Below are 16,322 nucleotides of genomic sequence, written 5' to 3'. Positions count from 1 at the left end.
TGGGCAGGGATACTGCTAACTGAATTTCTCGGTGTTTTTCTTTTGTCACTACCTAAACATTACTATTTTCCTTTAAAGCATTATCTTGTTACCTATGTCCCTTGGCCTCAAGTATTACTGCTTCACTGTTTTAATATCCCTCAGCATTTTAAAAAAGACAAGACGGACTACGAAGATTTTCCTTTCTTGTTCTGCCTCTTGGGTATCTATTAAAGCTGTCAAGATGTCAGAGCTCTCATACTAAAGGGCAGAAGAAGGATCATACGAAGATTTTGGCCCCTGGGGATCCTGCAAATCTTGCTGTTCTTGTTCATTTAAAGCTCTTTACCAGCTTTGTGTGGGGTCTTGTCATATCTCAGGGAGAGGCACTAAAAGGCAGCAGCAGATTCTCCATAAATCAAAGACGAGGAGAGTGCAATCACAGCCTTTTCTGCAGAGGTGGTCCATAGTTTGATTGATGAAGTACTTCTGTTTCCAGGTGACTAGGTGGCTTTGAGCAATTGGTTAAGGATGCAGACCATTCCATCTTCTGGTCAGTGGCACATACTGGGGATTGGTCTGTGGTGATGGATAGATATTCCTCCCTGATGACTCAGGGATGCTCTTTGTATCAATGCATAAGAGGTCTGAATGAAATTCTGGGAGGATAAGAGTCTTGTTTACAAAGCCAGATACCAAAACTTTCACTAATGATTGTTTCCCTTCCTGTCAGAGAGAAAAATAAGGACAAAGAATATAAAAATGTCTCCCTGACAGGTGGTAACTTTTCTGGTTTGAATAATGTGCACAAGGAGTTTTACTACTGTTTATTCCTGTAGTGAAATCTCCAAATCTTCCTTTGCCAAGCCACGAGCTTGTTAAGCAAATTTAGCTTCCCCAGCAAACTTTAATCCTTTCAGTAGGAAAGGAGAAGCAGGTTAGTCAGTCTCTAACGTTTCACTGGGAAAACTTTATGGGAATTGCTACTCTTAAAGATGATTTGAAATTCGTTCTTTTCAGAAGCAAATGCTTGGAGGTAAAATTTAATTTAGAGCTTAAGCACATCCTTTGCTGATGAGTTTTGTCAAATTGTCTCAGCACGTAATTACTCTTGCATAATGCAGGAGACTTTAATTTTTGCACGGAATTGATAAAAGATAAGGACCAACTGCACAATGCCTCATCTCACTTCAGTGATACAAAACCATTTTGGTGGCATAGAGAGGGAAACTCTTTTTAAAAGTGGTATTAGGATTGGGAAGAGGAAATCAAAATTGATGTTGTTCAATAATTATGATGAACTAGACATAGTGATCAAAACTTAGGGGATATTGTGGAACAGAGATGTCAGTGGATTACTTTAAATCCAGAGATATTTGCACTCTAAATTTATCTGTTAAGATGAGCAAATTAGAGCTGTATAGCAGGGAGTTTGTAGAGGGAATGATATTCAAAATTACCTAAACTGTTGCAATAATTAACCTGGAATCTGTCTGTACCAATTCTAATAACAAATTTTTGTTCATGCAACCCCAGGATGTGAATTTGCCTGAGTAACTTAACACCGGGAGGATGAATAGCCTAATTTTACATTTACTGAGCTAATTCCCCTGTTTAATTATTTTTCTGGCAGCTATGATTGAAAAAAATATTAAAATGTCTGAAGTGCACAGATTCCTACATTTTACAGCTTATGCTTAAATATGTATTTAGTCAATTACGATGTTTTTTAATATTATTTTCACGTACATAAATTAAAATACTATAAGGCCTATGTTTCAGCTGATTTTATTTAGTGTTTAATATGAACACTTTTAGAGCAAATATCTGAGCAACTTTTTCCAATATATGCTAATTTGAGTGAATTAAATCTTCATAAATAAGTTGTTAGCAAAATGAAAATTACTTTCCGATATGGTATTCTTAAAAAAATTGTTTTGAATTTGCAAACACATTGTGTATAACTGTCTTGAAACAAAACCAGTAACTAGCATATTTATATTTAAGGAAGTCAGTGATTAAATTACAGATTTGTTCCTCAGTCATACTGGCAAAGGGGGAACAATAGTTTAATGATGTAAGATCATCTAAAGGGATCAAACAGTTTTTCAGTATGATTAAGGTGTCTATGTAAAATTCCCAAATTTTCTTTATTTCCCAGGGTGATTTCTCTTACAAGTTGAATTAAAACTTTGTGGGTTGGTTCTTACCTTCTTTTTCTATATGAGAAGTGAGGGAGAGCTGTGAAATGCTCCATCTGTTTCTAAACCATGTCAGCTGGCAGAGAGATGCTTATCACCCTGCCCTCTCTTACTGCAATTTTAGGCTGGTTTAACACCATTGACTCAAAGTGAATTACTGTGGATTTCATCTTGTTTCAGCCAAAGAAGTCACAATGATAGTGCCCAGCATTCTAGAGGACTCTTCGTGTTGATTTAAATTGCAATCCTTTTAAACTTTGACCTCAACTCATTTGAATTGTCAACAAAAATGCTCAATCACACTTGAACTGTGTACAGTGGATGGAGGAAACCAGGACTGCCTTCACACCCTGTTCTGATCCTGGTACAGTTGCACCTCAAAGACATGAAATGTGATTCTGTTCAGTCACAGTCCTTTGGATTTTTATCAGTCCCACCACAGTGTTTCAAAGCAAACACATGGTGTACCCTCGTAGAACTGAAAACAGAAGGAAATATTGTCATTATTTCCTCTCTGCAAACAATACTGAGCTCAAGACAGAAAAGATTATGGAATAATGATGAGTTTCAGTCACTACATCCTCCCTTAAGACACCTAATTTTCAATACCAGCATTTCTCTGTCTTCAATTCTATATTCCAGTTTCTACTCTGGATGGCCAATTAAAATTAAAAATTAAAACAAAAACAAACAAATAACGCCAACAAACGAACAAAAACCAACCAAACAAACAAAAAACCCACAAACAAACCAGGAGAAAGACTTCACCCTAGTTAAGTGTGGTTTGAAAAAGATGGAAAAAGCAATCTTGCAGTAATAGTGGGAGGCTACCACACTCAAGCTGTGCAAAAAGATTAGAGTAGATCTATAGTGTAATGAAAACTAATTATTTTATTATTCAGAAAGTTTTTAATTGAATTATGAAGAAGTTTTTGCTCTCATCTCCGTTGCTGTGGGAGAGTGATTCATCTAGTGAAGTGTAAACATCTGCATCTGAGAAGTTCACTCCAGACTTCCTTCATGTGGAACTCAAGGGCCATTTCTAGGGAGCAGATATTCTTGTGTCAGGTAGACACTGACAGCTGGTTAGGATAGTAGTGTCTTCAAAAAAATACAGAGACATGGGTAGGTGAATTAAACCATGTGTTCAGGCAGGAAGAATCAGAGAGTTTAGCTTTGGGATTCTTTTGAGGGCATATATTGATAGATAAGTGATGTCAGCTTTCTGTGAACTCCTAGAGAAAGGAAACTAATTTTTTCTGGACAGAAATATTTAAATTCTTTTCTAAGGAGCATTTATCTAAATAAAGTGACTGTCTTGGGGCTCCAATCTTATTAGTTTCTTTATGTTGGAGAGATTGATATGTTTTGTAGTGTGTGTTTTTCCCCTATTTGAGGACCAAAAGAGAAAATTAGGGCAAACAATCTAAAAAATATTCATTAGATTTGTTTGAATTCTTGGACTACTGGATCAAATCCAAGGACAGTTTTTTTGCAGATGTTGAGCATCTCTTCCCAGATTCACTGTACTGTCTTTAGGATTCTAATGCAAGGTAGGATCTATAAAAATCATTTAAAAGGTGAGTTGCTCTGGCCATCTCAGTAGAAAATGAACCTGTGAAAAACCTCAAGTACTCCATGGTTCCTGGTCTTCTTCTCCGAGCGTGAAAGGAGTGTGGAATCTTTTGGTCCAGCACCTGGAATTAGGTAGAATGAGTGCAGGGTAAGACTTCATTTATAGAAGTGGAAACTAAAAACCTTGCCTAGGTCACCGAACACATCAAATCAATGGCTTTTATGAACAGCCCTATTTTTCCTGCCTTCATTCCTAGAGAAATTGTTCAACTGGAGACATCTGAAAAAATTCTTCTGGGAATCCAGTGACACCTGCCATGAACAGTTCGTGGATCATGACTAATATTTAAAGACATTCAGTTTGAATTTTTGCAATGACAACTAGGTGCAGTCAAGTCTATAGATAATCAGGATTAATGGACAACATTTAAGTAAGAACTTTATATGAAAAGAGCCCTTGAAAATGCTTTCTCATTTCAACATTCTTCTAAATAACAGCCAAATTTATACCTTCATCTCCTTTACATAAATTCTGGATTAGAGGGAAGATTTGGAAATGTGGTTGAATTAATTTGGTCTTGTGTGGGGATGATTGTCCGGAGGTGAAAAGCACAGAAACCATTTGTATTATTTGAAGCACTGAGGCTACAAGTACTTTGTGTTGTTGCTCAAGGAAAATGCTATCTAAAGTACTGAATTGCAAAGGAGTTGAGAAAGAGTCCAGGTAAATTAGGAATCCCTAACACAAGTATTTTCTGAAGAGAGTACTACAGGACTTAACCAACTTGAGTAAGCTACTAAAAAATTGTCAGTAATTGGTGATATTTTTTCCTTCCTTTCTACAGTTATTCAGTTTTTTCCCTTTGGATAAGACACATGGTCTTGTAGTGAAAATGAGATTCCAAACATCATCTCACAGCTCTCTTAGATACCTTTGCATGTATTTAGAAGAGAAGGCTCAGGGGAGATGTTGTTTACATCTGTCAAAGAGGAGGATCTTGAAGAACCAGATCCAGACTCGTCGGAGGTGCATAGTCATAGGGACAGGAAAAGGGACAACAAACAGGTTTTAACATGGGAAATACCAATTAGGTATAAGATAAAAGAGTTTTAACTCAACGGTAGTGAAATTCAAGTTCAAGGTTGAGGTGTCTAGTCCAGAGATGTGGGAAAAACATATCCTTGGACATGCTTTGAATTTGAACAAAATCTGGAACAATCTCATCTAATTCAAGTTTTGAACAGGGCATTGAACTAGATGACCTCAAAAGGTTCTTTACATCCTAAATGAAAATTTGCATTATAAATCATGAGTAATAAAAATGAGCCTTTGGAATTCAGAGCAAGATTTTACTCATTCCAATTTGTTCTCAATTTGCTGTCATCTTTGCTTGTTCTTTCCTCAAGATGCAACAGCCTTTACAAATGTTTCTGTTTTATTCTGGCTTGATTTACTTGCAGTAATTCCATTAAATCTTACCCAGTTTGATGGTTTTCAGTGGCATTTAATGTTAGCTAAAGTTAAAAATGTAATGAACAAATGCATTTACAGATTGCATATTCCATAATTGACCAGGGAAAAAATTTGTTTTAGTAAGGATGAATGTTATTTGTTTAACCATTAATTGAGTTGGTTAAACGAGTAGAATAGTTTATTGTGAATAATTTATTTGGTATAAAATGATAGAATTTCCATTACAAATTATTTGCTGTATATGATTAAACTAACTCTGTCAGTGCTGGGACTTTTATGAAAAGCTGAAATAGGGCTCTCCCTTGAAGATTATTGTGGAGATTAGATTTTGGATTTTTTATTTCATTTCATACTGTTTTAAAATCCTGGAAAGTGCTCAGGGAATCAAACAGAGAAAGGAATGTTTTTACTGATTGAGTTGAGCAATACTGGAAGGACCCTCAACTCCAACAAAGCGAAAGCCTTTTATCACCTTAGAAGTGTTCAGTATCTTGAATAATCAAACCCTTTATCTGCTTCTACAAGAGATAAAATATACATGGACAACAGTGGGCAAACATTAGGAAGCAAGGAACAGTTGTCCTGGGACTGTCTTCCATTCTACAGGAGGATTTTGTTTTATTCATTCTGATCTGTTTGATGCATTGTTTCCAAGCCCTTTCCTGAGAAAAGCCTGTAGAGCAGCCATCCTCAAAATGTGTCTCTGTGCTGACCTGGGCAAGCATCACTTTAGAGATAAGAAGGTACCTGGAGGAGCAGATTTGCCTTACAAAGTGGCAGATCCTCACAGCTGAAGATGGGGAGATAAACCACATAGACACCTGTACAAATCTAAAAAGAATTTGGGCAAATAGCACAGTTCTTAGCATTGCAGTCTGAAATCCTGCATTATGCTGCTTTTCTTTGTGTTTTCTTTGTGACAAAATCAGGAGGAATAGCAGGAGATAACACATTCTTGTGTAAAGCATGTAGTGTTTCTGTGCTTTATTGATTTTTTTGTATCCAAAGTCTCCTACATTTTATTACTGAGTACAATTTCCAGCCAACTAGACATGATTTGGATGCTTTTCAGGTAAGACTGTAAGAAAGGCATGTTTTTTTTCTTGTTATTATACCTGTTGCTTCTAAAACTCTGTTTAAAAGAGGACTAGATTATTTTGGGCTTTTAAAATTTATTCCTGTTCTCAAATTACAACCAAATCAGAAGTCAAGTCAGGAGGAGGGAGATCAGTAGCATAGGCTAGCTAGATATCCTATATTTCCTTTTTCTTTAAATTTAACTGAAATTGAATATGAAAATGGATCTTTGTAGTGAGATGCTTTTGACAGTCCTGTCTGTGGTTTTCTTTCTGTGACCTCAGGGTGAGGCAATGTTGTATCTTGGGTAGACTTCTGGCGTGTGAATCCCTGTGTAAATTTGTGTAAATTGCTTTTTTATTGGATACGGAGCTTTGACAGACTTCCCACTCTAATTTTCTTCAGCAAGCCTCCTGGCAATATCAAAAAATTTTAGCTCTAGTTTGGGTTTTCCTCTCTGTCAAATAGAGTTTGGACTTTTTCTTTGTCGTAGACATTTATCTTCTTGAATATTAGGTGGGAGCCTCTCTTTAAAACAGTCATACCAAATTCTGTTTCCTGTTAACATCCAAGAATTCAGATCAAGCCATTCCATGAGGCAGAATGGTTTGAAAGTTGTGAGTTGTAAACGTGGTTGTACTAATTTTGCTTCAGTTTGTATTGGAACTGTGATGGCCCTTAAACAATCTTATTTTCTGTCTGTGATGTTCCATAATAGGCAACATCCTCCAGACATCAGTTGTATGCAGAATGAGGCAGATTTGGAAGAAAAACCCCTGGAGCCATCATGGCAGAAAACTCATTCCCATGTTTCTCAGTTGTAGGTGGAGGTAGAAAGTGAAATATGTGGTATAAACAACCATAGGAGTTCTGGCAAATCTGTGGGGTGAAATCTGTTTCCATCTACAAAACTCGTTTGACTTCATTGACTGAGGATTTCTTCCTTGTTCTGTATAATTGTTGAAGATGTTTTGGCATTCAAACTGATAGCAAATATCCTAATTTAGTAACTGGAAGCTTTGAGACAGTGTTGTATCATGAAAAATACTGATAAAACAATTGAATTTTAAAAATTCAATGCTATATATGATTGCTTGTCCTTACAGTGTTTCTGGGGTATGATATGAGCTGTACTGATTTGGTATGTTTTTTCTCCTGTGAAATGGCAGATAATGAGCATAAAAAGAAAAATAACTGGTTCTGACAGACTTTTTATCATGGGTCAAAATATTTTTCCCCATTACATTCTGAAAGGAATGCAACAAGATATTTATTAAATATTAAATACTGAGGAAAAAAACTACATTATATTTGGTATCTACAAGAAAAATTGCACTTTTTTCCTTCGTAGCAACAATACTGGAGAAGTAATTTATCGATTGAAAAAACATTTAATGAATAGAAAAAAATAATATCTATCAAAAAATTGAAAACATGTTTTTCACCTTTGGGACCCACCAGGCTGAAGACAAATCAGTAATAATTACAATTCACAAAAAGAATTGTGTAACATTAACTTTTAGGTGTTTCTAATTGGTTTTTTTTTCCCACCGTTTCAGTTGTTAAAATAGGAACTTCCATATTGAGTGTTCTTCTCAAAGCAAATGTATTGGGATATAATTTTGTCTTTTATACTTTTTGTTTTAAAATAGCCTGGAATAAGTAAAACAACTGTAGAAATGCTTCTCTATTGTGTCTGTTTATGTTTTATTGGGAATACCAGTATTGGGAGCATTTTTATAGGCTTCTGTTTTTGCAAATTTGGCATAAAGCAGTTGCTAATGTGTTTTAAAATTACAATAGTCCATAGAAGACAGAAGATACCTGTAGTTCTTGCTGTACTCCCATGCTTTCTGTTGTCCTAGGGGATGACAGCCTTTGTAAAATACAACCAAATGGGCTTGGGAATCCCTTGGGTTCCTTACCTGTAATTGAAAAAATGCAGATGATGATGGTTATTCAATGGATCAGCCACCTGTAAAACACAACTATGCCCAGAATGAATTAAATATTCATCATTATAAAGGACTAAGTTAATTGCAGTCAAATGTGAAAATAAATAGCTAAGTAAGGATAATACTATTTTCTCTGGGTAGCTATGATCCATTCTTAACATCATTGTGACCACATTACATTCCAAATAATGCCTTTTTTTTTTTAAATAGAGATTTTGAAATATATAGGCTTGTTTTCTCACAATGGGCTGTACCTAGCAAAAGCCTTATGTGCATTTTCAAGTGACTGACTAAAATAGACCCTCAGCCATTGCACAGTAGTGCTGATAAATAGCAGATGTCTCCTACCAGAGGGATGAGAGCATCTGAATAGCAAACAGGCCATTCTTGCATTGGCTGTCACTAATACTGTCATGTTTTATGCATGGAATGTGCCACAGGAATGTAAGACATAAGTATTATGAATAAGATCTTTTTCTTACATACATCTTATGTACATAGGAATGGATTTACTATCAAGCACAGCTGAGAGGAAAATGTTCTGTTGCATGAGAATACAGTCTGAGAAAATTACGTTCCTGATTCCTAATTGCTTCATGTAAATTTATTTGGTCTGGAGACTGTTAACTGACTTCTGCTTTGTGGTAACAGCAACTGCACCTGGCCATGGAAGTGTGAACTTCCCTTGGAAAGCAGGAGAAGCAAGGAATTCACCAAGAACTCACAGGTAGCCTTGAGGACTTGGCAATGCCTAAGTTACCTTCTAAAGGCACGCAAATCAAGTCTTAGCCAAGAGTATTTGAGCACTTACGGGTTCTTTTTCAACACGCTTAAATAAATGGCAATTGATCCTCGCAATCTGTACAGAGTTAACCAGACTAAACTGCATTTATCAATGATTCCCAATACTAACTTTTTGCATTCATACATTTCAAGGTGAACGTGGGCTGTTTTTATCATCTAAGCTGTCTTCCTGCATAACTGATGCACAGGCTCCCTGAATTGATGTGCATTAAAAACGTCCAGTAGTTAATACATATTAAGCAAAACCATCCAATATTGATTTCACAATTTCAAGAAATAGAATCAATCTTTCATGAGTTCCTGTGATTAATTATTATCACTGCTACATAAAAAAATCAGCTAATTAATAACTAATATGACCTGCTTCACCTTTCAGCCATTATGTTTTGTTTTATCTTTGTCCAATCTATGGAAGTTGAAATATAATCAGCTTCCTGTTACCATGTACTTGCTGATTTTGATAAATTCATTTTTTAGTCATTCTCTTTATGATTGGAAAAAACAGAGCTGACTGAGTATTTCCCATAAAATATGTTTTTACTTCTTGAGTTTATGTAAATTCTTTCCAGTTCTGTAACATTGTTCTTGCACTGGGAAGAGGACTCACTGTTCCATAACTGAATATAATAATTGAACCAATTTCCTCAGCTCCTTCATTTTTGTATACTCAAGGAGTGATTACCTGGGATCCTACATGGAATAAAGTTCCTTATTGTATAAGTAGATATCATCTGTTATGAAGTTGGCCAAAATAAAATCTACGTTGTGACTTTTAGCAGCTAATTGGATATCAGTCGCTTGCCTTCTGTATGACTTGCCACTTTCCTAATTGTTATCTGAAAACTTCATCAAATAAGTGACCTTTTTCCCAATCTTTCAACAGAAATAGTAATACTGTGAAGCTGCCAAATGGTTTCTCCAAGAGCCCACTGAAAAAGTCACTGTTGAGCACTGATTTTTTTTTTTTTTGTGTGTATGTTCTTTTGGAAGCAGCTGTTAGAGAATTTGGAATCATTCTGTATTGTGCCTTGTTAGTTTTGTATCAACTGAGTTTTTAATCAGACTGTCATGTAGGACTAAGCAAAACGCCTTTCAAAGGTCCAATTATATCCACAGCATTATTTTAAGCAATTCAAAGTTTAATCATATCAAAGTGTGATGTAGGTTACTTTGAAAATATTTTAACCCACACAACCCTTTGGTTGCCATTTATTTCTTTCCTCTCGTTATTTATGGAGTCTGTCACAGACTTATCTTATTTGGGAGTTCTGTCAGCTGAACTGGCCTATAATTTCACAGGTCATTTTTTTTGCTCTGCTCAAATATTTCATGACTAGGAAGTATCTACAATTCTTTTGATGTCTTCTCCCACTTTTTAAGGTTTATTAAAATCAGCAATAATGATAGAGAAAATTCTTAAACAACCAACTTTTTTAAAACTACCTGTATTATAACATTGCTCACTGGAAATACATTTTTTCCTCTATTTCCCTTACTTTTTGTGGATATTTGGGATTATAAATATGAAGATATCTCTGGAAGTTAGATTTACTCCTTTCTCAAAACTGAAGTATAATTATAATTGTTCCCCATTACAATGATGGGACAATGCAGGGAGAAAATCTCTTTTCATTGCTGTACTCTTAAAAGGAAAAATTTCCAGCTTTATTCTCTCCCAATTCTTCAGCTATTTTGGTATTGTAATTGCTGGTTATTTTACTCAGATTATATGTACATGTAAAAGAGGCAAAAAAATCTTGATTGTCACAAGATTCTGGATAATTCTTCAAATAGTTCAGGAAAATTGCTGCAGAGCTTATCAGCAGCTCAAAAACTCCTCTAAATCTTAAGGATTTTTTTGGAGGGGGGAAAAAATCTAGAATTATCTTCTTGGCAGATATGATCCTTTCCTGTTCCAGAGTTCTACCCTTGCGTTCCCTAATAGCAAAGTTAGCTTGTAGCAAAAGCCTTTTTTTAAAATTGTTTTTTTCTGAATGATTTACACCTTCCCAGGGTAATGGACCCTGAAGGGACCCTACAGGAGAGATGGAGAGAAGCTTCTTACAGGGGCCTGGAGTGACAGGACAAGAGGGAATGGCTTCTAACTGAAAATGAGTGGGTTTGGATTAGATATTAGAAAGAAATTCTTCCCTGTGAGGGTGGGAAGGCCCTGGCACAGGTTACCCAGAGAAACTGTGGCTACCCCTGGATCCCTGGAAGTGTCCAAGGCCAGGTTGGACAGACCTTGGAGCAACCTGGGCTAGTGGAAGGTGTCCCTGCCCATGGAAGGGGGGGGATGGAACAAGATGATCTTTAAGGTCCCTTCAACCAAGCTATTGCATGATTCTACAATTCCATGGCAGTTTTAACCTGGGTAAATTTTTTAGACTTGATGATCATGGAGGTCTTTTCCAACCCCAGTGATTCTGTGATACTAAGTGCCCATCTCCAGTGCAGTGATTCTTAAGTTATTTATGAATTTTGAATTTTCCTCAGCATTCACTGTTCTTAGAGTTTTATGGTCCAATAACCTAAATTTATCTATGTTGAAGAGGGCTTTTTTTCCTATAAGGGGGCAAACATATTTGTAAAGAGGTCTAAGTTGCAGAACACTATTATTTTGTGTATCAAGTCAAAGGCTCTGTTAGCTGTTAGGACCAACAACTAACATAATTATGGATATAACGATGATTATATCCATAATTCTCTGGGCACTGCTAGGGAGTGAAGGTTGCCTTCTGTGCAGTGCAATAATTTCCTAGTGGTACTTTTATTCGAAATGTTAATTTTCCTTCTTATGTTTTTTATTATTAACATTATCCTTTTGGAAAAGTGCCTATATTTCTTTGCCCAGATTTTGTAAGGAATTAATGCACTAAGGGCTTGATTCACTGCTGCCTCATTCCAGCTTTATGCCAGTGTAGCTCTGCTGATAGCAAAGCACAGCTTAAAGCTGGAGAAACGCTGGAGTGGTGGAGTAAGATCTAAATGTTAATTGGAATGATGTTCATTCAGTTTAATTCTTCTTTACTGAACCACGAGACAAGCAAGGAGCTGGAGGCATGAGAAAATCACTAGAAGTGCTTAGGTGGCCAAATTGGATGCATGGGATGGCTAACAGCAGATTTTGGAGAACAATCATGGCCTGTTTCTATGATGAGGGTTTTATGTCTCTTTTCTGATTCCAAGACTTGAAAGCGTTTTACAATATAAATGGATATTAAGGTCAAAGACTAAGTATCTGTATCTTAAAATGTGATTAATAATGGTGAAAACAGGGAGCTTTTATCTACTATAACAGCAGATTGAAAACTAAAGGTGATTAAAATGGTATCAAAATAATGTGGTTTCCTAAAAGGTGCCATTGCAGTCTGCATCTGATCTTGAAGAAGTACAAGCTTCTGCTCACTCTTATCAATATAGTTCATAAAATTGCTAATGTGCTCAAAGATGTTGATTGAACCCTATGTATAGGTTTCAGCATCTAATTTGTGTGCCCCCTCATTTTAAAATGCTTCCTTTAATCATTCTGTTCCCTAATGCATGTGAAACAGCCACCAGAATGCTTTTCATGATGGAAAATGTGAAGCTACTGGAAACCTTCAGCAACTAAAATTCATTCAGGAATGTGCAATATGGACTCAGTTCAGGCGGTTTATTCACACTGATGATGAAGTAAATACTATTTGATGGTATCACTTTATATTCAATATCAATTCACCAGTGTTTCAGAAAGAATCATTTAACAATGAATAATGCTTGATTGTAGATCTCTGCAGTAAATTAGAATATCCTAATTTAATAAAGTATGATCTGTTATTTGCCAACAAACATACAGATTGCCTTATAAATCATACAGTAAATAACACTGTACTGGATTTTATTTCATTACTCCCTCTTGAACAGTCATGTTTCTGCCATGTAATGCAGTTTTCCATCTTTTAACTTGGTTTCTTTTGCTAACAGAAATACAGATTAGTCCTGAGGAAAAATATTTACTAGGGGCAGGCAATTAACTGTGCCTTTCAGGAAATGGCACCGAGGACGTGAATATCATTAAAATGCTTTTTTTGTTTTTCACCTCACTATATGTAGCTATTTATGTATTGAATGAATCATAATGAGGAAATAAAAAAGAACAGGTAAGTACAGAATATTGTGGTTCCAGACACAGGCTTTCTGTAGGGTCTGTTCCTGTTCACATCAGTCACTAACACTTCAGAAGGGGATTTCTCCTGAATTCTTCTGTTAATGATTCAAAATATTTGAGGTGAAGTACAGTATGTTTTTTGTTGTTTCCTTATGACTGTTTATCCTGCTTACCTTGCTTGACATCTATGTTACAGAATCATATGCTCCCAAAGAGGGACCATGAAAAGTTTGGAGAGACACATTTACACTTACTAAAAATAGCTAAAAACTTACTGAACATGTGGGGTGGAATTAAAGAGCTAAAATAATATTACATGCAAAATAATTCCTAAGGTCTGGGAAAGACTTATAAATAATCGAAGCAGTTTCCATGGTATAACTGAAATGTCTATAACTGGTATGTTATGGTATATAACTGAAAGGCTTTACCACAAAAAAGTGTATCCTACTCTTTCAGTATTTTAGGAAAGGCATAATTGAACATCATAAGTAGTAACCTGGGTTGCTACAGTAATATACAGAGCATATTTTTAGGACCTACTACTTTGAGGACATCCACTTGGATTTGGCAAGTACCTAATTCACGTTGTGGGACGTTGAGACGTTGCCTTGGAAGTCCCATTAAGTGCTTAAAATCCTCTTGAAAATGTTGGCCAGGGGTATGTACTTCATTTCAGTGTATGGTGGAAGCTGCCTGACTGGAAGTCCCAGTGTTTTGAAGTTCAACAAAGTTCTTAAGGGCTCTTACATCCCGAGGACCCGGGAACCTCAGGCAGACTCGTGCATGGGAGGAGCACAAAGGTATAAGTACAAAAAGCCTGGTAATCATAAAGTGACATTCCTTGTCACCAGAAGTAACTCACATGTTACAGGAGCTGCAAAAACCTGTGGTTAACTGTTTCATCTTTTTGTTTCTGTAGGGGTTTCAGAACCTCCTTTCATCTTTTCAGATGGGATTCTCTAACAAGCTCAGCACTGGCTTCGCACTATTCCCGTAGACATCACTGGGAGGGTTATCCTGGGCTTAATAGGAATAATTAGAACAAACTAGAACACTTGGGAAAAATCCCTGTTGACCTGTTTTGAGGTTTCTGACATGTAACAGTAAATTTTTAAGGGTTTTAAGTGAGAAGTAAAATCTTTTTGTGAAAAAAAAGGCAACTCCTTCAACCACAGAAAAAGAATCAACAACAAGAAAAAAAACAATGCAAGTTTTTTCCTTTGAATTATCAAAAAAATGTAATGTGAGGTACCATAGTCTTACCTTTACTATTCAGTGCATGTTGTGTTGGGTACAAAAAGTTAATCCTGAGGGAGAGTATTTGTTTCATCTCTAATAAGACCTGGGAGGATCCAGACTTCAGTCAGGAAATGGTCCAGTGATCCAGTCGTGGCATAACCTTGCTGTATTTCACTTTGGAGTAACCTTGCCATATTTCATTTTCTTTTCTGTTTGTAGCTGGACAGTGCCACTTCCCTCATCCAGGCAGCTAAAAATCTGATGAACGCTGTGGTCCTTACAGTGAAAGCATCTTATGTGGCTTCTACTAAATATCAGAAGGTCTATGGTACTGCTGCAGTGAACTCACCAGTTGTATCTTGGAAGATGAAGGCCCCTGAGAAGAAACCTCTAGTAAAGAGAGAAAAACCAGAAGAATATCAGACAAGAGTGAGAAGAGGGTCCCAGAAGAAACATATTTCCCCTGTACAGGCCTTAAGTGAATTTAAAGCTATGGATTCATTCTAAACCACTAAGCTTTACCAGGAGGGTTTTATATTCTTTTTGTATGCATACCTGCCGACTTGTGTGCGTCTGGCATGGGGTGGGGGGAAGCAGGGACAATTTGCATGCGACCTTAAACTCTATTCATAAAGTTACTAACCTTCTGCAATGCCAAAATTTAGGGCGTTGCCCTCTGATGTTAAATGGACTCACTCCAAGCTTCCTTTTTAAAGTAAACTATAGCATTGAATTGGCCAAAGAATTTGCATCACGGGGGTACATGTGGGTTAAATAAAAAATTCAAGTCTAAACCCCGAAATCTTTAATGCATGCAAGAAACATTAGGTTGGCAGGTATATTAAGTGAAAAAAAAAATGGAATTGTAATGGTAGACCATAAAGCTTGTATTGCTTCTGTTGCAGTGCAAAAATGTACTAGCCAATATGCTTCAATGTGTGGCCCAATAATTAAATGATATAACTTTTAAGTCATCTTCATTATAGTATGTGAATTTTTAAAACAGATTCAAACTAATTCATCTTAAAAATGCTTCTTTTAAACCGGATTTTGTTCTTTATATTCTAGTAGTGTTATGATTGCTCACATTTCGATTAATCCCATTAATATGACCAGAGGTTTACTTTTGCCAATTGAATTCCTTATGGTGGAGTATGAAGCACAATATGGTGATTGACATTGCCTTTTATATCATGATTATTATTCTGATTATTATAATATTAGTAATAGAAGACCTGGTGGTGGAATGTTTAGAGACACGGAAACTGACAGTGTGAGAATTTAGAGGCAAATATGTAGGTGTAGCTTGGATTACAGGTATCTGACATACCATTGTAACCACTAACTCAATAAACTCATTTAACCTTGGAATCCTCGATGTGGCTCGTCTCCTTTAATGCACAGATGTCTCCTGCAGCACATTTGATGGATGCAGTGATTAATTTGCCTTGTGCTTCCTTTTTTATTTTTCTCTTTTTTTTATTATTTTTTTGTGAATGTTCTCATTTTTTTTACAACCAGAGTAAGCCAGCCATAGTCAGTGGGTCAAAACCTAAGTTTAAATCAGAGACAGATTCAAGCCTTGATACATATGAGACAGATGTGTGATGTGGGATGAAATTATTTGTTTTAATAGAACACCTCAGAACCAGCATAAAGATAGTTCAGTTTATTAACCTTGTAAGGTTGGCACTCTAGACCCTTGGAAATCATCTACTGTGCCACAGTTTATAGACCTGTATAAAGTCCATTGTGCAAAGATCTAATTTTATTCCCTTTTAACACCAACAGTTGGTTGAATACAGAGATTGTATTATTGTTTTAAAAAAAAAAATCTTTGTATATATAAAAGAAAAACCATGAGC

General features: G+C 36.1%; 1 protein-coding gene across 3 annotated transcripts in view; it reads left to right on the top strand.

Annotated features, from left to right (window-relative positions):
- The window catches only part of CTNNA2 (catenin alpha 2), a 407,233-nt gene extending 391,405 nt beyond the window's left edge, over positions 1–15,828 (top strand). For all 3 annotated transcript variants that reach the window (XM_039383431.1, XM_039383432.1, XM_027729292.2), the window contains one exon: positions 14,677–15,828. In XM_039383431.1, the coding sequence (XP_039239365.1) occupies positions 14,677–14,964 (288 nt within the window). In that variant the 3' untranslated portion in view covers positions 14,965–15,828. The remainder of the gene's footprint in view (positions 1–14,676) is intronic.
- The last annotated feature ends 494 nt before the right edge of the window (positions 15,829–16,322 follow it).

Source organism: Pipra filicauda, unplaced genomic scaffold, assembly GCF_003945595.2.
Source record: "Pipra filicauda isolate LSUMZ 115617 unplaced genomic scaffold, ASM394559v2 scaffold30_size5312502_pilon, whole genome shotgun sequence".
NCBI classification, from domain to species: domain Eukaryota; kingdom Metazoa; phylum Chordata; class Aves; order Passeriformes; family Pipridae; genus Pipra; species Pipra filicauda.
The sequence above is the reverse complement of the archived record's forward strand: the minus strand, read 5'-3'. Positions and strand labels throughout refer to the sequence as shown.